The following is a 22,773-nucleotide window of genomic DNA, read 5'->3' on the forward strand; positions in this document are numbered from 1 at the left end:
GCCCCCCCGGCCCCCTCCCCTCCCTCTCTCCGGCGGACCCAGGGTGGCCCCGGCCCCCTCCCCTCTCCTCCGGCGGGCCCCTCCCCTCCCTCCCCTTCGCCGCGCCGCCCCTCGAGGCCGGATCCGGCGGAGGCCATGGTGGGCGGGGGCACGTGGTGGCCCCTCGGGGCCGGATCCGGCGGAGGCGATGGTGGGCTGGGGCCATGGTGGCCTCCCGGGGCCGGATCTGGCGGTGGGCGGCCGCCACTCCTTCCCCCAGCGGCCGCCCCCTCCCCGCGCCCCTCCTCGGCAAGATCCGAGCGGCGACCCCTCCTTCTCCCTCTCACCGGCGAGATCCGGGCGCCGGCCCCCTCCTTCTCCCCCCCTCCCTCTCCGGCCGCCCCCTCCCCACCGGCGACATCCGGCGGCCCGGGCCGCCCCTCCCTCCCTCCCCCAATGGCGAGATCTAAGGACGGGGAGGGAGACGGCGGCACGCGTGGGCAGGGGCGGAGGGGACGGTGGCGGCGCGGGCCGAGGGAGGAAGACGGCGGCGCGCGTGGGAAGGGGCAGAGGGGACAGCGGTGGCACGGGTCGGGGGAGGGAGACGGCGGTGGCACGGCGAGATCCATGGAGGGGAGGGAGATGGCGGCGCGGGCCAGGTGGAGGGTGATGCCTGCCATGGAGGTTCAGCAGGCGGTGACGACCGGCGGCGGCGGCACCGGCGGCTAAGTCGAGTTCCTGGTGAGGTGCGCGGAGGGGCTCCTCTCAGCGCTGGGCAAGGCTGGGGAGCCCTCGCCGGGCTCGGCAAGAAGCTGGCCAAGATCGCGACGGACGATCCCCGACGGGTGGTGCACTCGTTCAAGGTCGGGCTGGCGCTCACGCTAGTGTCCGTGCTCTACTACGTCTGCCCCATCTTCAACAACTGGGGGCTCTCCACCCTCTGGGCCATGCTCACCGTCACCGTCGTCATGGAGTATACCGTCGGTAAGCCTGTACGCCGCCATGCATCGCGGTTAGTTGCAGAGATCGATGACGTACAAGACGCATGCAACGTCACGCGTGGACGGCTTGGGCCAGTGACGGCGGCGGCGTGTGGCCGGCAGTGGCGGCAGCGGCGGTGGTGGTGGCCGGCAGTGGCGGTGGTGGTGGCCGGCAGTGGCGGCGGCGGCGGCCAGCGACTGTTTTTTTATTTTTTTTGTGAAATTGTTGCCGAGTGTTTTTTGGGCACTCGGCAAAGCTTTTGCCAGGTGCCCGGCAAAAAACACTCGGCAAAGTTTGTTTGCCGGTAGGTTTTTTGCCGTGTGCCCATTGCCGAGTGTTACACTCGGCAAAGGGTTCGCCGAGTGTTTTGGGGCTTTGCCGAGTGCCCCAGGCACTCGGCAATGTTCCTGTCTCCCGTAGTGAAGCTGTGTTGCAAACGGTGTACACATGACTTCATCCCATGAAATTAGTTTTCTCTCTTACTTCATAAATAGTATGCCATATCATCAAAATTGCCTAAATGGTAGCTAATTTATTGCCCATAAAACTTCACCGAGAATGATCTAAGGGTAGATTATGCATGCATGCGTTTGCAAGAATAAATGTGCAGCATGCGTGTACATAAAAACCTTCTTTGTAATGTGTTTTTTTAAAAAAAATACGTTGCTATTGCACAAAAGTACCCGATGACGACGTTGTGGCTAATGTTAATTGCTACATGATGACCTGTTGTAGCTAATGATAAAACTGCAATTGAATCGTAAAGGAAAAAAAAGTTCAGATTAGTATAGCGAAAGTCCATATAACCTTTTAAACTATTTTTTTCTTTATCCCTGCACTATGATATTTGGTTAGCAAATTTGTCTTTTTTTTCCCTCCCTACACAAGTTGTAGTTGAATTTTAATTTGAGATTTTTTAGGGTGGCAGTGGACATCAAAATCTATTTTGAAAAATATATTGTGAATTTTTCAACATTAAATTTCATATATTTTGTATCTCAATGATGACAAAAAATATTCAATCCTATCGTATCGAAATAATGACAAAAAAGTTCATGATATATTTTGCTAGTATGTCTTATGATGTATGCTATCATCTTGCATAATTTTAACGTAAGACTCTACTTGTGCATGGAGAAATAAAAAAATAAATTGTGTTAAGAGGTAAATTGAACCGAATGACATAACATAGTAGGTAAAGTGAAATAAAAAATATTTTAGGGGATTATCCAAACTTTGACTATGCATTGGGGGAGTAATTTGGACTTTTTCCAATTATAAAATTACCTACGCGTGGCACCTCGAAAAATCCATTCACGTCGGTGTAATGCACGCTAATTGTACATGGAACGAGAGGACATACTCATGAAGACAAAGACGTCGGTCACCATTCGAGAACGGGGATGAAGAGAGGAGGAGCACTAGAGAGTGGCGCGCCGAGCGTCGCCACGCCTCGACGACAACAACACAACATGTTGTTTGAGGATATCCTGACATGGCTACCGGTAGTCCTCACCGACATGGACTACAGACTGCTCTGCAACTGTCGCCTCCCCCGCGCCACACACCCTGTGCCTCGTCGGCGGCGGCCGCACTAGGGAGAACGGTGGTGGCGCGAGGTCCTCATACTTATTCCTAATATACGAAGTTGAATTTTGTCTTGGAATTTTATGTCACCAATTCATCTACAATGTCAAAACAGCGAAGAAATAGAAAATGAAACAATTCCATCTTTTTTTTTTACCATTTTCTCTGTGAATTATCAAATTCCATAGCTCACAAACTTTCGGATTTGGTGACTAGCAGTCCACCAGGGGTTACCCAAGTGGTAGATTTATAGGCGGGGGAGATTGTGAGATCAAGAACTCGAATGGTAACATGTTTAGACAGGTTCGGACCTCCGAAGAGTAATATTTTACGTTCTGTGTTTGGTGGATTGTATTGTTGGTATGGTATGTGGAGAGTTGAGATGCCCTCGGGAGGCATCCCTGGTCGCCTTATATAGGCTGACGACTTAGGGTTGCAATCGGATAGGATTTAATCCTAGTTAATACATGGAAAGCAATCTGAATCGGTTTACAACAAATATCCCATAATATCCGGGCAGAATCCATTCGCCCAACCTCCACACTCGTGCTCAACGTATCTTCATGCCTTGACCTGCACGCCATGGTCAGACGAGATCCACTTGTCAAACCGGTCAGTATCTTGATCCGTCTCGCAAATGAATTTGAATTTTGATCTTAAAATTTCGTGTCCCAATGTACATGTTCATATGCAGCAATCATTATATGTACACGCACTATTATTTTGCGATAAAACTCCTGCGTTGAGTACCTCCAAGATGAATGCAAGGTAACATGGTAGGGGTACTAGCATGTCGGCTCAAATGTCCTCCCCATCTCACCAAACCCCCCATATGACTCTTTGAGACGGCCGTGACGGTGACTCCAATAGTCTCTCGCCGCCGCTCCTAATCCTCGCCATCATCACGTGCAATTAACCAACTCCCCCCAACCAAATCCCCGCCGGAATTACAAGAAAGCCCCTCGCTTTCCGTTCTCCTCCCCTCCCCGGCTCCCCTCTGCCGTTCATGGTGCTGGTGGCCGCCGTCGAGCACGGCCGCCGTCCCCGCCGCGGCCCCTGATGGCGCAGTACAGGCAGCAGTACGGCGGCGGCTTCTCCGACTCCCGCGGCGGCGGCGGCGGACACCACCACCAGGGGCTCCCCGACTGGCACCGGCCCACCCACCACGCCCCCTCCAAGCCCGCCTCCCGGATCCGCCGCCCCGGGAAGCCCGCGCCTCGCCGCCGCTCGCCGGCCGCGGCCGTCGCCGTCGCCGCCGCGCTCCTCCTCCTCGCCGCCGTGTTCCTCCTCTCCCGCCGCATCTCGCGCGGCTCCTCAGGTTGGTTGGGCTCCTGACACACGCTCGCCCCGTTTTTCCCCGCTTCTTCTCCCCAAAAATGGCATCTTTGGCACGCCCCCGGGTTCGTCCGCGGCGCGATTCGATTCCCCGCCCGAGGGTTCCTGATCCAATTTCGCGTTTTGATGAACCTACCATTGGGTGCTTGATTTGAAAATTTCTCCGCTTGGTTGCCTTGCCGTCTTGTGTTTCTGCAGAGATCAGCAAAGATTCGGGCAGCGAGGAGAGCTTGCCGGAGTGGAACCAGAGCAAGAGCTGGAAGGAGCTCAAGTTCGGGCACGGTGGGGGCGGCCGTAGCGCGCGGGACTCCAGGTACTGGGACCGGGACGATCGGCGCCGCGACGAGGACTACACGGAGGACGAGAAGGAGAAGATCTCGGGTGGAAGTGGAACTGCCACCGATGCTGGCGGCAGCGGCGATAAAGGTGTGACAGCCGAGGCAGGTGTTGAGGATAAAGGATTGACTTTGGAGACCGCCGCAAAGGATGTTCCGGAGGTGGCTGAAGGTGGGAAAGGAGGGACCTTGTACAATGAGGGGGGCAGAAAGGAGCTGGAACAGTATGAGGCGGCAGCCATGGGTGCGGCAGGAACAGGGGTGAGGGAGGTTGACCCAGATGATGAGTATGATGATGGAATTGATACACAGGATGATTTAGAGGATTCTCACCTGCATTCAGCTGATGGTGGGAGGAAGCTTGGTGATGGCAGTCATGAAAGTGCTGAGAAGGACGAGGTTGCCGTTGAGAGGCACACAGAAACAGGTGCTGGGGTTGTTGATAGCCATGATGTTAATTCCATGGACAAAAAGAAGGTTTCAGGAACTAGCGATAAGAAACATGGGTCCAAGAAGAAATCTAAACGTAAGAAGTCTGGTGAGTTGTCTCTCTTTTGAAGTTTAAATGCTGTAGCTCCGCATTGTGAATTTTGAAATCTGATGTTATACTTCTACTTGTTAGCCATTTTGATTCCAATGAGGCACTAGCGATAACTCAAACTTTTGCATTTTTTTCTTCTTTCCCTCTAATATGTTTATATAGCTCTTTGGTAATTCTATGTTGTTAATAAGGTTAAAACTTGTTTTATATTCACCTTTTTCTCCAGCGACTAGTAAGATATTATCTAGAAACACAAATTCTTCTTTTTAAAAATAGTTGCAGCAGCACCTAGTAGCTGCCAGCATCTTAGAGCATGAAGAACATGCATATTCTACCTAGTGAGGATGTGTGTCTTGCAACACGAATAACATGAGTCGATTATTTGGATCCCTGGTATTTGACTGCCAATTAGTATTATGGTGTCACAACATATTCATGATTTGCTGGATATGGAAACCTAAGAACTGTGTGGAAACTATCCCTCATCCCTCTGCAGCTCACCATCTCCATCTAACTATTTACATACATGGAACTGGTGTTGTATGAGCATGTTCACAGCATGATGATATCATGATGCATTTATTTAAGTATCTCATGCATGCCCAAATCAATAATTCTGAGCTTCATGGTGAGGTTTATGAATATGTTTGCTAAATTTGATAAGGGAAACCATCACTCCCTCCGGTCACAAAAGAGAGTTGTTTCTGACAATCTTCATGGTTCCAAAATGTTCATCGACACATGTGAAGTATAAGAAAATATATAACATTATGAAACTATTTTTCAACAAAAACATACTCATCATTTTCAAATGTTCAGCATTAATATGTAAAAAGATGTTGATTGTTAATTTTTGGATAGTTTGATAGCGTGCAACTTAAAACGTCACACTTCTTGTGACTGGAGTAAGTAGCATATTGTTTGTAGTTGTTATCTAATCATTTTGGGATAAACTTAACAGGTTCAACTTGTGAAATGAAGTTTCTGAACTCCACTGCTCAACTTGTGGAGCCTGTGAGAAATGAGAAATTTGCTAGTTTTAATTTGGAATATGTAGAAGTTGAAGAAAAACCTGTTGGATCAGAATATTGGGAACCGAGATTTGCTGGCCACCAAAGTCTGGAAGAAAGAGAGGAATCATACAAAGCCCGTGACCAACAGTTGAAATGTGCTTTTGTTAAGAGTCCAAATGGTACAAGCACTGGTTTTGATATATCAGATGATGACCGAAAGTACATGAGCAAATGCCACATTGCTGTATCATCCTGCATCTTTGGAAATTCCGATCGCCTGAGGACTCCATTCGGCAAAACGGTATGGTATTTTTTCTGGACTCTGAACTCTTGAGTAAATTGATTATGATTCTCATGTCCTGCATGCATTGCATTCAGCAGCTTATGCAATTTGTTTCTAGGTTCCTCTGTATAATCTGGCACATCAAAAGACCACCATTTTGTAAGCCTTGTCTCAGAAAGTTAGATACTGCTTGGCTTCACTTTGCAGTGTACATGGTTCTAGTACTATAGCATATAGGTTCTTTAAACTAGAGCATTACTTTTATGGCTTTCTATTTTCAGAGGCAGACATAAGAAACCTGCACTGGAGATAATAGGGCTACGAAATGCAACTTCTTCTGTAGTATTGTGCTAACTGCATCTGCCATTAAATCTTTTAATTTGGATATATAATACACAATCAACAGCTCCCTTTTGCACCTTTTCTTTTGACCATAACCACATTCTCTAATATGTCAGTTAAATAGCTGCTGATATTTCCTTTGTGTCATTCCAAAGATACCATAATTTTTAAGATGCTTCTGAAGGTTCTGTTTTGGAATTTATATCACAACTTGCAGAATCCTGAAACATCTTGTGGAAATGTCTTATGAATGATATCTTTGCAGATTACAAGCCTCTCAAAGAAGACAGTTTGCTTTGCTATGTTTTTGGATGAAGTGACATTGCAAACTTTAGAATCTGAAGGCCAAAAGATGGACAATATGGGTTTCATCGGTATATGGAAGATCATATTGATTAAGAACATGCCGTATAATGACATGCGTAGGGTGGGGAAAATACCAAAATTTTTGGCACATAGGCTATTCCCATCTTCAAGGTAAGAGTGAGTTTCTCTCTGATTAGCATACATTCTCATGGTCTTTTCTTGAAATATCCAGTTTGCAGTGAGTTTCTCAAATTCTAACCTTATGCTCTTGAAATGAGCCCCTTTTTGGTTGACACACATTTTAGTGCCATGGTTTATATATGTTCATGCATGTCATCTTTTTAAGAGAAAAAAAACAGGTTTTTTGCAAACCCCCTGCCTTTCCCTCAGACCAGTAGACCACCCCTCTTCATGCAGTGCAGACACACTCCAACAGTCCCACATCCTGACCAGACACATCCTCTGCAGTACTACAGGTGCACTGAAGGTCACTGACATATGGGCCCGCTCTTCCTCCTGGCCCACATGTCAGCTAAATTTCAATGCACTTGCAGTACTTACCAGTTACCACATGTCTCCATTTGTTTGTCTGGATTTCTATTTTTTCAAAATTATAATCCATTTGGTTTGTCAAATTCTTTAGTTGATCAGGTCTGCTGACCTCATTTGGAGATATACGATTTATTGTATAATATTTTTATTCCTGGTGTGCTAGCAACAGATTATATGATATATATGAAGAAACATGAATATTTCTATTGGTTTTGAGTTTAGACTAGTAATCAAGTTTATTGAGAAATGTTCTTGATTCAACTTTTAGGATATTTAATCTTGAATGCTATGTTACACGGATGCTCTGATACGGATACAGATACGCCATTTTTTAAAAAACACCGATACGGATACAGATACGTGAACCTTCGGAAGTATCCGTGCATCATAGCCTAAATGTTTATGAATAGCCATTGTCATTCTATGAGATATTTGGAGAAACATGCATATTTTGTATAGGAAACATGAATAAATTTTGAATCGGAAAAATATGCAGCTGTAATTAAATATTCACATTATGGAAATACCACTATGCTCGTTCAGATTATAATAATTAAAAGAGGCTATTTGGGGCTTATGCTCAATTTTAAATCCTGCACCTATCAGTTGCACTTGGTCTTTAATTTATTTTTTTATTTACCATCTGCAGCAATTTTGCGATCTAAGTACATTATTACTTGTATCAGGTTCTCAATTTGGCTAGACAGCAAACTGCGGCTGCAAACTGATCCTATCCTTATCCTAGAATATTTTCTTTGGCGGCATGGTTATGAATATGCTATTTCCAATCACTATGATCGGCATTGTGTTTGGGAGGAAGTAGCACAGAACAAAAAGCTGAATAAGTTCAATCATACAATCATTGATCAGCAATTTGAGTTTTACCAAGCAGATGGACTGACAAGGTTCAACCCATCAGATCCCAACAAGCTGCTTCCGAGCTGTATGTTCATTTACCTGCTAGTATTAATACTACTGTCTGAGTTATGTTGACCTAACAATTTTTACTTACTACAGATGTCCCTGAAGGCTCTTTTATCGTGAGAGAACACACACCAATGTCCAACTTATTCTCTTGCCTGTGGTACAATGAGGTTGACCGCTTCACACCTCGGGACCAACTCAGCTTTGCATACACATACTTAAAACTTCGAAGGACGAATCCTGACAAGCCATTTCGCCTCAATATGTTTAAGGTGGGTACAGTGGGCAATCATATCTAGTTTGATGATTACAAGTCTCAATCATTTTTTTAATTTTTTTGTGATTTTCAGGATTGTGAGAGGCGATCGATAGCAAAGCTATTCCATCATCGATCAGAAGAGAGACACAGTGGTCCACAGCTAACAAGATGACACATACTTGATAGGGGCGGAAGAAAGGGAGATCAGGGACTGTACTTTTGATATAGCTCAGCTATTCACAAGGCTGTCCATGTCGAGGAGTTTATACTTTACATAATGCAAGTGATCCTACCCTTGTTACTGTCCAATCCTGCAGGCCAGTTCCTGCCTTTCATTTTTGCAGTTGACAAAGGCGGACTAGGAGTTTCTAGTAGTTTGGTTCTCTCTGTTCTCCGTAAAGTTCTGTTTATTCTTTCGGAAAATGTGGTCCATGGGTGATCTGGGGAAGTTATGTGTAGACATGAACTTCCCTGATAGGTCATGCACGGTGTAAACACAATTGTAGGACTCTTTAGTGAGGCCATGATTCTCCTCTAATCCTATGTGGCCTTACTGAAATGTACAATACAACAGGGAACTGCACTATGTAATTTCCTCCTGGATAGCAGGTCACCGATTTTTGGCCTGATTTTATTAAATCTTCACACTTCCTGTGTATGTTTGATCTCTGAACCTCTTTTCACTTAACACAACCTTATATGTGAAAATTGAAATATGAAACGTGCTATGTATGCTTATCCAATTGCAACCCTTGCATATGTGAAATAAACAATGGAATTGCCAAGTACTGAGTTCAGAGTAACCATTGTATGACACTGGTGGTCTCAATGGCACGTAGGTCCGGACTTTCCTAGCGGGGCCTGAGATTGGATTTTTTACAAGTATTCAGCGGTGCATACAAAGAATTTGCTCTTGTTAAACACTGTCAATAATACAAGTTGAAACCAAAGGGGTATGAAAAATAAAAAATAAACATCTGCACATCTACATACACACGTGGACACTAACACAATTTACATATCTACACCATTTGCAAAACAAACCCAACTGATCAAACAGAAATCAGCATGAACCCAACATTACTTCTGAAGATCTTCCAGCTGCACAAGGTTAATCCATCAATTGATCCAGAGGCTAATCTAAAACTCACCTCATCAATGGTTAGGTTAGAGCCTTGTCTCTGAGGATCCCAAGCATCTCATTCCTGCCCCTGATCACCTCATCAAACACTTCGTCAAGAACGCAGTCGAACATCTCCACCTCTTCCCTGAGCTCCCCTGACCGTGCTCTCAGCAGCTCCACATGGCCCCTCGCCAGCTCGTCTTGCTGATGACTACCATGGCGGCCTCCGCCGTCGTCCTTGCCGTTGACCAGGTCCCGGACCACCGTGGCTACCTTCTCGTGCTCCGCGACGGTCGCCCGGCTCGGGAACCGGTCGTGGATCAGCGACAGCGACTCACGCCACGGTTCCAGCTCCGGCACGTCAACGGCGGAGGACGCAAGAGCGGGTTGCACGCCGCCGGCGTCGAGGGAGCTAGGGGAGGTCAGAGCCTGGAGCACGAACATGGACAGGACGGACGTCGTGATCTTGGCGACGAGCGTAACGATGACCATGCCGCCGGCGTCCCCGCCGGCGCCAGCAGAGATGATCGTCCTCTCCAGCCGTTCCGCCTCGGCCACCGCCGCCTTCGCGTCCGCGATCTTGTCGCGGACGGCGGCGGCGGCCGATGACGCCGCCTGGCCCGGCTCCTCCGCAGTGCGAGGGGTGGCGGCGGCGCTCTCGACGACGAGCGAGGCCGCGGCCGCGGCGCCGCCGCCGTCGCCCCCGGCGGCGCGGCCGACCTGCGCCGCGAAGTCGACGACTATGCAGTAGCGGTGCATCCGCGAGACGGCAGCCTTGAACGCGTTGAGGAAGTCGAGCAGCGCCGCGGTCTCCTGCATGTAGTGCTCGAACCAGCCGCCGCCGCCGGCGGCCGCCGCCGGCACGTCGGCCTTCCTGAAGATGGCCAGCATCTCGCGCTGCATCCGCTTCACCAGCCGCATGGCGTCCGCGCACCACCGCATGGACACCGACCCCGACCCCACACCGGCGCCGCCGCCGACGCCATTATCAACCTCCAGCGTGCTCTCGAGGTGCGCCATCCCCTCGACGAGCGACGCGCAGAAGGCGGCGGTGTCGCCGCCGAGAAGCGGGCATCGCCGGCGACCGCTCGGCCTGAGACACCTCATCCTCATGCTCAATTGCCCATGCATGGACGACGCCAGAGGAATCAAACAACTAACCAAGAAATAATGCTTGCAGGCTTAATCCATATCCACTTGTTTGTGTTCATGTGTTTTGTACTACACATGCATGGTGTGTGGAAGTGAAATTCAATCTGTGTTTGCAAATGGATGGTATGATAGGTTTCTTGAAGGAGTAGGGAAGGTTATTTCAAAGGGGAGGGGAGGGAGGAAAGGAAGTTGAGTGAAGCAAGAGGATTAATTGGCATACTATTCTATGCACCTGACAACTGACATGGCTTGCTTAGTTGCTTTGCTTGGGCTTGTTCCTTGGTCTTTGGCATGCATGGTTGTCAAGAGGAGGTTGGGTGTCTGGACAAAACTCACCAACCAAACCAAACCAGCCTTATGGTTTTGGCCTGGGTTCTGGAGAGTCTGGACAGGTCTGAGGTCTGTTGAGATGATGTGGATGTGGCAACTGATTAGGATATGGATTGACTTGTAAGGATATGCTTTGGATGGGGCCCTTTGTGTTGGATGGATTGGGATTTTGAGAAGGGGAGTAGTGAAAGTGTAGGGCTGTCGCTGAGAGGGGCCCCATGGATGCACTTTGATGTTGCGATTGTCTGCGGGATTTAGTAGTGATCGAAACTTGAGAATCGATCGTGTCTCTGCAATGTCTTTGTCATACAGTGATCGTTAGGTTTTGCTTCCAATAATGCAAGTATCACCCTTTAATCATCTTCTTTTCATCGAAACATTATTCTTTTTTTCCCCTTGCAAATGAAGTTGACTAAAGCCTACCCTCCATAGACTTCTCTTCATGCGCCCTCTTTTCATATACTATTACATTTTGTACATCGACGTGGTTTTTATACAGAATTAATTTTGACCGCTCATTTTTTTATGAATCCGGTGATACTATGTTCATACAACCAATCAGAACAAATTCCCCCTTAATTTAATGTACAAAGTTAGCTGCTTTTGAATACACTCTTTTTAGGATGCCATACTTGCATGTGCTATTAATAGCCTGCAGTAAGAGTGTAAGACTAACTGAGGTGTCACTTGGAGTAAAATATAGAGACTGATAACAACGGCCAGAAAGAGAGATGTGGAGTTTTAGAGTTGCGGGCAACCAGGGTTCAGAAAGTCAGAGCCGTCGTCCAATGGCCGTGATAAGCTTGCCCCAACTCGGCAAGTTAAAGGACATACCTGCAAGTCCCTGTGTCGTGACCTCCTATTTGTGCACGCGTGCACCCTAAAACCCGGCAGCAAAAGAATTAATGTTTATTGTCAAACTCAGAAATTAAATTACCTTCCGATTGATACAAGCCCTACGTCAGGTGAGTCTCCGGGATACGAATCTGCAGCTGTGTTTTACTTTTCTCCTCCTCCTCTTCTTCCTTTGGTTTCAATGGAGATCCCCCTTTAGAGCCCGTTCGGTTTGGCCGGAATGGCCTGGAATGCAGCCCGATCTGAACGGATTGGAACGGCCCAGATGGAATATGATCCAACATAAGAATTGTTGTTCGGTTGGCTTAGCCCGGAACCAAACCTAGGTCGGAACGATTTCAACCCTTCCTTCCACGGTCCGGAATCAATCCCCACCTCATCCCCCCCGGATCGGTTCCTAGCCACGCGATGCGAGGAGGTGGACGCTCCGCTAGCAGCGTGCGAGGCGACGAGGCGGCAGTGAGAGGTGGCGGTGTGGTGGCGTGGCACATCTTCGACGGCCACCACCGCGACAGCGACCACCACCTTCTCGTCAGTAAGCCGTGGCCTTCTCTTCTCTCCCTCTCGCCCTAGGTTTCTTGCTCCCGGGCCATCACCCTAGGTTTCTTGTTTCATCAATTGGTTGATCAGGTGCATGTGCTAGCCGGATAGATTAGTTGCTTGTATTTTGTGGTGCTCGATCCGTTCGATTCTAGATCTCGGTTGGATGATTCCCCCCTATTTATGACGAGAAAGCACGAACTTGGGAACGAGAGAGTCTGAAACTTGAAACTTGGTGAATCTATTGGCGATTATTGAGTAGTCACCACTGATTTGTTGTTGATTATTCGAGAAGCGCAATTGCTGGCATCCTGTATTTGTGAAATGTCTGAGGTGGTACATTGGCATAGCAGTTGAATGATAGGTTCTTTTTTCTGCTGGGAAATGGAGGTTTAAATGATCTCAAAGGTATTGCATTCTGACCTATGAACTCAAAGGTTTAAATGATTTGTTCTTTTCTCATGGATATCTTTAGGAGCTAGAACTGCTATATCCAGCAATCACTGTGTAGTGTGTACTATTTCAAGTATATTTGACCTCTTGCTTAAACTGAATGTTAAGGAGAAAATAGTGTGTATATACTATCCTAACATCAGTCTTCTGTTTTAGATCGACCTTCAGTCTTCTATTTTCAATCTCAATAGCATTCAACACATGGTTGCCTTGAGTTCAGCACATCGATCCTAACTTTGTTGGCCTTGGCATTGCGTCTATGGCTCTGTTTCTTTTTTTTATGAAATGGCTGGAACATTTCCAGTTACATTTGGTTTCTGTTCTGCAACTTTAGTTGATTACATGAGATGATTTTTCTAACTGAACAAACTCCTCATATGTTATATCTTGCTACTAGTTGGAATCAATCTCGTGCACTAGTGTAGCAACAATTTAGTGAGATTAATTTTGCATAGTTTTTCACTAGTGGACATTCATCTATCTCTGATTACATGACACCTCTGATTGGCATTGTCACATTAGATTTCCTTCTTGTAAGCTAAGTTTTTTTTCTCTCGTCTTTTTAGCAGCAACAGTTTCTAGTTTCTACTGCTAAATTTTGAGACCATGAAATAGTAGTGCATTGCTTGTTTGCCTAAAATGATAGGAGTGAATGCTTGTTTACCTAGTAGCATCAACAGATTTTGCCTAAAATATGACCATGTTTTAGCTGCCTTTTGACAGTACATATCCTAAAATATGATAGGAGTGCATTACTCTTTTGACAGTACATATCCTAAAATATGAGGAGTGCATTACTGTTTTTTGACAGTATAGATTTTTTCAGTAGTTCTTTTTCAGTTGTTGCACAGTTCTTTTCAGTAGTGCTTAATGAATACCTTTTCTTGTTTCTTGAAGAAGATCAAGAATCTGCTTTGATTTGACTCAGGAATGAGATGGCCTAGCAGGTATTGACTCTCTTTGCTTGATAGCTTTCATTATGCATTTATATTAGATTTGTTTTCTTCAGTTTGTTTACATTTCGACATTTATAGTACTGTTATAGTACATGTCCTTAGTAACAGCAGTACCAACAGTTATAGGACCCCTGAAAAGGATAGTGGATAGGCCTATAACTGATTGTTTTTTCTTTTAAGTTCATATCTTTGTAGAATAGTACTATAAAATCATGATTCATGATTTGCAGTTCAGAGTCTTCGGATGATAGCTTTGGTCAGACAGTTATAGAATCAGGATAATTCATTGGCAACTTCTATCAGATATGCCTTATCAGACAGTTATAGGATCAGGGTGACTCCTTTTGGGTTCCTTTATGCTGCAGAATAATCACATGATGTCCTCACAAAAAGAAGAATAATGAAATGATTAAGTTGATGATGTCCTCACAAAATGATGCCCCTTATCTTGTACTACTAGAGCAAGAACTGGCGATCTATGCAGTTGTCTTGCTGCAGTCTCAGTACTCACTGATGATTAGTTATTTTTATCAAACATTCCTGATGATTAGTTAGTTAACAAAACGTTGAGTATCTTTCCATGCCTATATGCTGATCAATTTCCTTTGGAACGAAACTGTTTTCACATAATTTAGCATCTTTATTATCTGACAAGTGACAACCTACTCCAGTTCTAGTTCTGTTACTTTTGCCATACTTTCTTCATCATTATATCCAAGATAGTATGCATTTGTACAGTTTGTTTGTTGACCAAAGGATTTCGTTTTACCCTTCTGATCTTGTAACTGATTGTTTGCTCTCTTTTGTTATTCACAAAAGTGTAACTGTAACTCAATGTTTTACTTATTCTCTTGCGATTTTAGATGCTGAGGCGTTAGTTTACCAAGATGCTGACGCACAAGGACCATAGAGAAGAACATGGGAGCAGAACTTGAGAATCAGCTTGTCTTCTTTTGTTCAGATGGCTTCAGAAAACTCGGCAACTTGATGTTCTGCTATATAGAGTCACTGTTTTGCTACGTTTTCTGGATGTTCGTACAGTCAACCTGATGTTCTGGATGTTGATTAAACATACATTACAGTCATTGTTTTCTGAATTGCTTGCAGTCATGAACTTAGTTTTCTGGATGTTCATTGCCTACAGTCAAGTACAGCTATGTGTTTATCCTTGTTTTCTTTCCTCTTCAGCCGAACACTGCTTTTGAATCAATGATTTTGATCCTGGGGAGGAATGATTAATCACCAGATTTCAGTGACAAACCAGGATCCACTCGATCCTGGCCAGGATCGAAACCAGATCTGGCACCAATCCTGTGGTGCCGAACAAGGCCTTGAGGCTGTAGATCCGCTCCTGAGTCCTGACTTCCCACCTAGGAGCGGAAATGGGACAAATTTGAATAGAACAATCCATTTTTCACATTAATTACTATCTATATCATAATATAAATACAAAAATAAATATTTAGATACCCTCAAATGCGAATATGAAAACAAAATTAACGAATTGTTTGAATTTGAGCGTGTTAGGATCTGAACTATAACTCTCATCGAGAGGATGGCACTAGGAAGAGTTGGCAATTTTCTGGGTTTTCTTTCTACAATACCATGTCCAACCAAGGGTTGGGGATACATATTTATAGCTGGCCAAGCAGCCAACCAGCCAAGCATCAAGGCATATGCTAGTCTAAGATACCTTTTGATGTTGTCCTATCTAGTCTAAGATGCCTAGGACTGTCCTACCCTAAAAGTAGTCAACAAAAGTGGTGCTTCAGCAAGCATATGCTGCAGCCCCACTGTCCTCCTTCAGTCAACAAAGGACCAGCAGTACCCCACTGTCCTCCTCCAGTCAACAAGGAGGACAGCAGTACCTACTGTCCAGCAACCCCACAAGGAAGCCAAGACTTATCCAGCATTCTCCCCCTAAGCCTTGTGCGTCATCTTGTGGGAACGTTGGACCCTCCCAGTTCGGGAACAGAGCTCAAGGAACTTGATCCTCCCAAGGGGCTTGGTGAATAGGTCCACAAGCTGATCCTTGGTATTGATGTAGCTCGCCTTGATACTTCGTTCCTCCAAGCAGCCTCGGATGAAGTGGTACCTCACCCGGATGTGCTTGCTCCGCTCATGGAAAACGGGATTCTTTGCCAGGGCCAGAGCGGACTTGCTGTCCACCCTGAGCTCCACCGCTATAGTGTCTCTGCCAAGGAGATCACCGAGCAGTCGGGCAAGCCAAAGCGCCTGAGTCGAAGCAGTGGAGGCCGCTATGTACCCGGCCTCGCAACTGGACAGCGCCACCACCTGCTGCTTGACCGACTGCCAGCTAACGAGGCACTTGCCGAGGAAGAAGAGAATCCCGCTCGTGCTCTTGCTGGTGTCGATGTCGCCGGCGTGGTCGCTGTCGCTGTACCCGACGAAGTGGGCCGCCCCGGGACACCTCGGGTAGAAGAGACCGTGGTCGAGAGTCCCCGCAACATAGCGGACGATCCTCTTCACAGCCTGCTGGTGCTCCATCGTCGGTCGCTGCATGAACCGACTGACATAGCCGACGAAGAAAGCCAAGTCCGGTCGTGTGTGGGCGAGGTAGCGAAGGCTCCCCACAAGACGCCGGTACTGCGTAGCGTCTACCTCCTCCGTCGTGCTGTCGCGGCTCAGCTTCAGCCTCTCCTCCATCGGAGTGAGAGCTGGGTTGCAGTCGGTGAGCCCGGCTAGCTCCACGACGCGCTTGGCGTAGGCGGTCTGTCGAAGCGTGATCCCGGAGTCATCCTGGTGCACCTCGATCCCCAGGTAGAAGGAGAGAGGCCCTAGGTCACTCATCTGGAAGGTGGCCTTCATTTCTTCCTTGAACGCCGCCACCTCCGCGTCCTTAGTGCCGGTGATCACCAAGTCGTCGATGTAGACACCCACCAGCAGGGCATTTTCTCCATTGCCCCGCCGGTAGATGGCCGCCTCGTGTGGGCTTTGCTCGAAGCCCATCCCTTTGAGCGTCGAATCCAACTTGGCATTCCACGCCCTCGGAGCCTGCCGCAGGCCATAGAGGGCCTTGCGCAAGCGCAACACCTTTCCCTCCTTGCCGGGGATCGCAAAACCCGGCGGCTGGTGTACGTAGACCTCCTCCTTCAAATCGCCGTTAAGAAACGCCGACTTGACGTCCATGTGATGAACGCGCCAGCCTTCCTGGGCGGCCAGCGCAAGGAGGAGTCGCACGGACTCCATCCGTGCCACGGGGGCGAAAGCATCGTCGAAGTCGATCCCCTCTTGCTGCACGAACCCGTGTGCCACCAAGTGAGCCTTGTGCTTGACGATGGCACCGGCTTCATCCCTCTTCAGCTTGAACACCCACTTAAGGGTGATCGCGCGGTGACCGCGAGGGAGGTCAGCAAGCTCCCATGTGCAATTCTTCTCAACCGCGTCCATCTCCGACTGCATCGCAGCGCGCCATGCCGCGTGTCTCTCGGCCTCCGCGAAAGACCGAGGTTCGCCGTCGTCGCATGCAAGGTGCAACTGTGCCTCCAGGTCGCGAGGCACTAGTCCTGGCACCGGCTGGTCGCCGAGGAGGTCTTCCATTGTACGGTACCGCAACTGCTCGCCGTCGTGGTACGCGTCGATGCGCTCCTCATCGTGAGAGAGCGGAGTAGCGAACTCCACTGGGCTGTGCTCGACATGAGCTGGTGTCGGAGTAGACATGCCCGGAGGAGTGGCCGTCGGTGCTGGAGTACGTGGCGTCGCCGGCTGTGGTGGTGCCGGCGAGAAGCTCGTCGCAGCCGAAGTCGCGGCTGGAGAGCGTGGCACTACCGGAGTAGCAGGCGTCGGAGTCGGTGGAGGTTCGGGGACCGGGGTAGGCACGCTCAACGAAGAAGAGCTGCCTACTCCCCCAGCTCCCTCGAAGTGGACGTACTCGACAGCGAAGTCGTCGTACGTCGGAGTCGAACCGTCATCTACCGCCTTGTCCCACGCCCATCCTCACCCTTCGTCGAACACAACATCGCGCGCTGTGCGCACACGCTGTGTCTCCGGGTTGAGAATGTGGTAGGCCTTCGATCCCTCCGCGTAGCCGATGAACACTCCTAGAGTGCTCCTGTTATCAAGCTTGCCGATGTGGCCAAGCTCCTTGGCAAACGCGAGGCAGCCAAAGACCCGCAAGTGGGACACCGCCGGCTTCCGCCCATGCCAAGCCTCGTATGACGTCCTGCCGTCGAGCGCCTTGGTGGGCGAGCGGTTGAGGATATAGACAGCCGTCACCACCGCCTCTCCCCAGAGAACAGCCGGCATCCCCCTCTGCTTGAGGAGGGCCCGAGTCATCCCCACAACCGTCTGGTTGCGCCGCTCAACGACGCCGTTCTGCTGCGGGCTGTACGACGCGGAGTAGTGGCGCTGAATGCCCTCATCAGCGCAGTACGACGCGAACTCAGCCGCCGTGAATTCGCCGCCGTTGTCGGTGCGCAGCACGCGCAGCTTGCGGCCACACTCCACCTCCGCAGCAGCCTGCGTGCGCCTGATGGCGTTCGCAGCCTCCCCCTTGCTGCCGAGGACCATCACCCATATGTAGCGGGAGAGGTCGTCGACGAGCAGCAAGAAGTAGCGTCGTCCTCTGGGTGTGGCCGGTGTCACCGGGCCACCAAGTCCCCGTGCACGAGCTCGAGCCGCTCCTTAGCTCGGAAGCTCGCCTGCTGGGGAAAGGGGAGCCGCCTCTGCTTTGTCAATACACAGACATCGCAGAACTGCTCCACGTGATCAAGACATGATAGGCCTCGCACCATCTCCTTGGCACTGAGCCGCTTCAGGGCCTCGAAATGAAGGTGCCCGAAGCGCTCGTGCCACTGCCACGCCTTGTCATCCCGACGAGCAGAGAGGCAGAAGGGTTGTGCCACCTGCACATTAAGGATGTAGAGGCGATTTGCGCCTCTGGTTACCTTGGCAAGGAGGCGACGACGGCGGTCCCAAATCCTCATGACTCCGTCGTCGATCACCATGCGCGAACCGTTCTCTTCGAGCTGTCCCAGGCTGATGATAGAGTTCCTCAGCGTGGGGATGTAGTACGCTCCGGTGAGCAGCCTGTGCTCTCCAGACTCGACGGTGAAGATAACGGAGCCGACGCCCTTGATCTCTAAGCCGAAGGCATCCCCAAACTTGACGGTGCCTCGGACGCTAGAGTCAAGCTCGGTGAAGAACTCTCGCTGACCGGTCATGTGCTGGGTAGCACCGGTGTCGAGGCATCACCCCTCAGTCCTATCGTTGCTGGAGCCATCGCCGAGGAAGGCGTGTGCCCTCGGCTCGTTAAGGTGGAGGAGAACCGCTGCAGCCGATGCCGCTGGAGTTAGCTCGATGCTTGCATGTGCTAGGAGCAGAGCCGGCTCCTCCTCCTCCGCTAGTGCGACGTGAGCCTGGCCGCGTCTTGGCTGTCGACAGTCCTTGGCCCAATGGCCAAGCCTGCCACAGTTGCGGCACGTGTCGTCTCGTGGCGGCCTATGCTCGCCGGCGGCACCACCCTGGGCGCCTCCTCGCGCGCCGCCAGCACCACCCTGGGCGCCTCCTCGCGCACCGCCCTCGACACCTCGTCGAGCCTTGGGCGCCTTGCGTGGCTTGCCGCGCCTGCGGCCGCCTGTCGAGGAAGAAGGCCCCCCTTCTTCCGATCACCCTGGCGGGCCTCCCACTGCTCCTGAGTAAAATGGAGCTTCCCGCCAATGATGACAGGCCCTGAGGGAGGCTGTGACTCGTCGCTGTCGACGACCTTGAGGCAACCTATCGCCTCCTCGATCGACATCCTGGAGAGGTCCAGTAGAGACTCGATCGAGCGAGCGATCTGCTTGTACTTCTCGGGTACGCAGCGGAGGAGCTTCTCGACAGCTCTCTCCTCGCCGTAGGTGTCGTCGCCGTACTGCACCATCTTCTGCAACAGAGTGTTGAGACGGAGAGCAAAGTCATCAACGTCCTCACCTGGCTTGAAGGCCAGGTTCTCCCACTCCTTGCGAAGTGCTTGCAGTGTGGACTTGCGGGCGCGATTGCTGCCGATGCGTGCCGCAGCGACGGCGTCCCAAGCCTCCTTGGCAGTCCGCTTCTGGGAAAGAGAGAACTGCATCTCGGGCGGGACTGCAGCGATGAGGGCGTCCAACGCCCGTCGATCCTCATCGTAGTCGATGTCGCCGTACCGGACTGCCTCCCACATGTGCCGCACCTGGAGCCTCACCCTCATCACCGCGGCCCACTCGACGTAGTTGGTCTTGGTGAGGGTAGGCCACCCACCACCGGGCCAACTTCCCTGACAACAGCATGGGCCCCGTGGCGGCCATGATGGCGGTCCGGGGAGGGAGAGCCACGCTGCCTGTAAGGGCCACGCTCTCCGTCGACCCGGCCGCCGTGCCGCCGATCGAACTCCATCTCCGCCTCCAGCTGGGCAGCCCTCTCCCGCAATCGCTGGACCCCCAGTGCGATGTTGATGTGCGGGTCGCCCTGGAAGTCGCGGTCACCATGTCCACCAGGAACACGGTCGTCGCGCGCGTCCCCGCCTGAAGCGCCGCCGGCGCGTGCACGCCCGTCGGGGCTGCTGCCGCCGCGCCCGCGGGGGTGCTCGGCTGCCCACTGCGCCGCCCGCTCCTGCGCCGCCTCCCTTGCTTGCACGAGCTCTACATCGGTACCGCCATCGGCAGAGGTAGCGCTGCTGATGCTACCGCCACGTAGAGTCTCGAGCTCCGCTGCCGCCGCACGTGCGGCATCTGCCGCCACACGTGCGGCATCTGCCGCCGCCGCCGCTTCCGCCCTTGCTGCAGCCAACTCCGCCGCCGCCAGCCTCGACGCCCTTGCCGCCGCCGCAGCGGTCTCCGCCGCCACTCGGGTACGCTCCTCTGCCGCAGCGAGCTCGGCCTCCTGCCGACATCGTGCGCTCGAGGCGACCGAGTGCTGAGACTGTCCTGCGAACATAGCGCGCCACCGGGGGGCTGCGTGGGGAAGAGGCTGCTTCCGACGAGTTGCTGCTCGTCTGCGTAGAGGGAGAGGAGTGAGCAGGGACAGACGGTGCTTCTGCTACCGACTGGGGACGAAAGGTGGCTGGGGAGGGTTGTGAGCAGGAGATGTTCAAGCTACAGGATAGTACGGCTCTGATACCAGTTGTTAGGATCTGAACTGTAATTCTCATCGAGAGGATGGCACTAGGAAGAGTTGGGGCAATTTTCTGGGTTTTCTTTCTACAATACCATGTCCAACCAAGGGTTGGGGATACATATTTATAGCTGGCCAAGCAGCCAACCAGCCAAGCATCAAGGCATATGCTAGTCTAAGATGCCTTTTGATGCTGTCCTATCTAGTCTAAGATGCCTAGGACTGTCCTACCCTAAAAGTAGTCAACAAAAGTGGTGGTGCAGCAAGCATATGCTGCAGCCCGACTGTCCTCCTTCAGTCAACAAAGGACCAGCAGTACCCCACTGTCCTCCTCCAGTCAACAAGGAGGACAGCAGTACCTACTGTCCAGCAACCCCACAAGGAAGCCAAGACTTATCCAGCAGAGCGCACACTCGGATATTTAGTAGATTCAGTTGTCCGAAAATATCCCATAGCTTTATTGATATATTGTAAAATAACAATTGTAGCTGTCATGAGCATGATGGAACTCCAACATAGGGAGGACCATTTTTAATGGAGTGATCCTCTACCTAAGCCAGAGGGCAACCGTTGACCTTAGATAATTTTTGGACCGTCTGATGGGAGATGAAAAGGCCACATCTATCCCTATGGTATACGTCTCTTGTACAGTGCCAAATAGTAAAATAACAGGTAGGATTGGAAGGATTAAGTGAGGTACAGTGCCAAATAGTAAGGATTAAGTGAACTAAACAAACAAGTTAGAGAACAAGATAAAAGGAATAAACTTCATCTACTCATATTTATAAGTGCTTGTACATAAGAATTTGATATATCCACAATCTGAGAAATATTTTTTATATATCGCTATTCGCATCTGTTTGTCAACTGCAATACGAATTCCTTATACTACATTTATCTTTGACTAAATACGAACATCGGCTAATGCGGTCATGCGGATATCTGCTATCAATTTAATTCAACCAATATTCCCAACCTCACCCTAACAAAAGTACCACGAATATTAGCAGGATTGTGAGTAGAACAAATGGCTTCCCTGCTACCCGCTGGTAGGAGAGGCGAACAAGAAGTTCAGAGCAACAGGAGTTCAAAAGTCCAATACGGCTGCTAAGCTTGCCCCATCCCGTTAAGCTAAAAGGAGTGAAAATTCTTGTAACAAACCTGCGTTAATTAAACCGTGTTTAAGCCTAAGTGAAGCCATTAGAGCCTAAGAGAGCAATTAGCAGCTAAGTACATGAGAAAAGGTCACTTTTGCCCCTCAAGAGCTTAAAGAGTGTTATGGCAGTAATTCAAATTTTTATATAAGAACTTAAAAATTTGTCCAACTAAGAGTTGTAGAACTCGTCTTCACTAACAACTTTTGTATTTAGAGTTTTCTTTGAATTTGAGCAGAAGACGTTCAAAAACTCAAAAATTCAAATCTGCGACAAATTAAGAAAGACAGGAAAAGTCCCAACCTTGGAGCCCTTTATCTCACATTTTCAAATGTAAGCTCAAGTCAAACCTTATAAGAAAGTTTTAGTGCTACGAGTCCTTCAAAACTTTGATTATTGGAGTTAGGCCAAATCTGCACAAAAGCTTTTCAAAAATCAAGTCAAACACAGCTAGATTGATCAACACTGTCAAATCGGCTGAATTTTCTTTAAGTCTGCAACGTCGCGTTCTAGCAAACTTTGGAGCATTTTATCACCAAATACGTTTGGAATTTGAACAAAAACCTTTTGTAAAGTTTGAACTTAAACCTTTGAACTACAAGTTTTGTAAAGGGAGAAAGTGCCGGGCAGTTCAAAAATCTGGAGTAAATTGGTCCCAAAGACCGGCCCTGCATCCTATCCTGC

The 22,773-nt window shown here is 49.5% G+C and overlaps 2 protein-coding genes across 3 annotated transcripts; one reads left to right on the forward strand and one right to left on the reverse strand.

Annotated features, from left to right (window-relative positions):
- Positions 1 to 3,423: 3,423 nt before the first annotated feature.
- Positions 3,424 to 9,095, forward strand: LOC101779824. Of its 2 annotated transcripts, none has more exons than XM_022829118.1 (7): positions 3,424 to 3,865; positions 4,081 to 4,743; positions 5,720 to 6,072; positions 6,662 to 6,873; positions 7,941 to 8,197; positions 8,272 to 8,450; positions 8,529 to 9,095. In XM_022829118.1, exons 1-7 carry the CDS (start codon positions 3,607 to 3,609, stop codon positions 8,607 to 8,609), a joined length of 2,004 nt encoding a protein of 667 aa, XP_022684853.1. In that variant the 5' UTR covers positions 3,424 to 3,606; the 3' UTR covers positions 8,610 to 9,095. The 2 variants fall into 2 exon arrangements, with proteins under 2 accessions (XP_022684853.1, XP_004978927.1); XM_004978870.4 differs by having other exon boundaries at positions 3,427 to 3,865; positions 4,081 to 4,755.
- Positions 9,096 to 9,284: 189 nt separating this feature from the next.
- On the reverse strand, positions 9,285 to 11,074 carry LOC101780233. The gene has a single exon (XM_004978871.2). It carries the CDS (start codon positions 10,689 to 10,691, stop codon positions 9,600 to 9,602), a length of 1,092 nt encoding a protein of 363 aa, XP_004978928.1. The 5' UTR covers positions 10,692 to 11,074; the 3' UTR covers positions 9,285 to 9,599.
- Positions 11,075 to 22,773: the final 11,699 nt, after the last annotated feature.

The sequence above is a fragment of the Setaria italica genome, chromosome VIII (assembly GCF_000263155.2).
Source record: "Setaria italica strain Yugu1 chromosome VIII, Setaria_italica_v2.0, whole genome shotgun sequence".
NCBI classification, from domain to species: Eukaryota; Viridiplantae; Streptophyta; class Magnoliopsida; order Poales; family Poaceae; genus Setaria; species Setaria italica.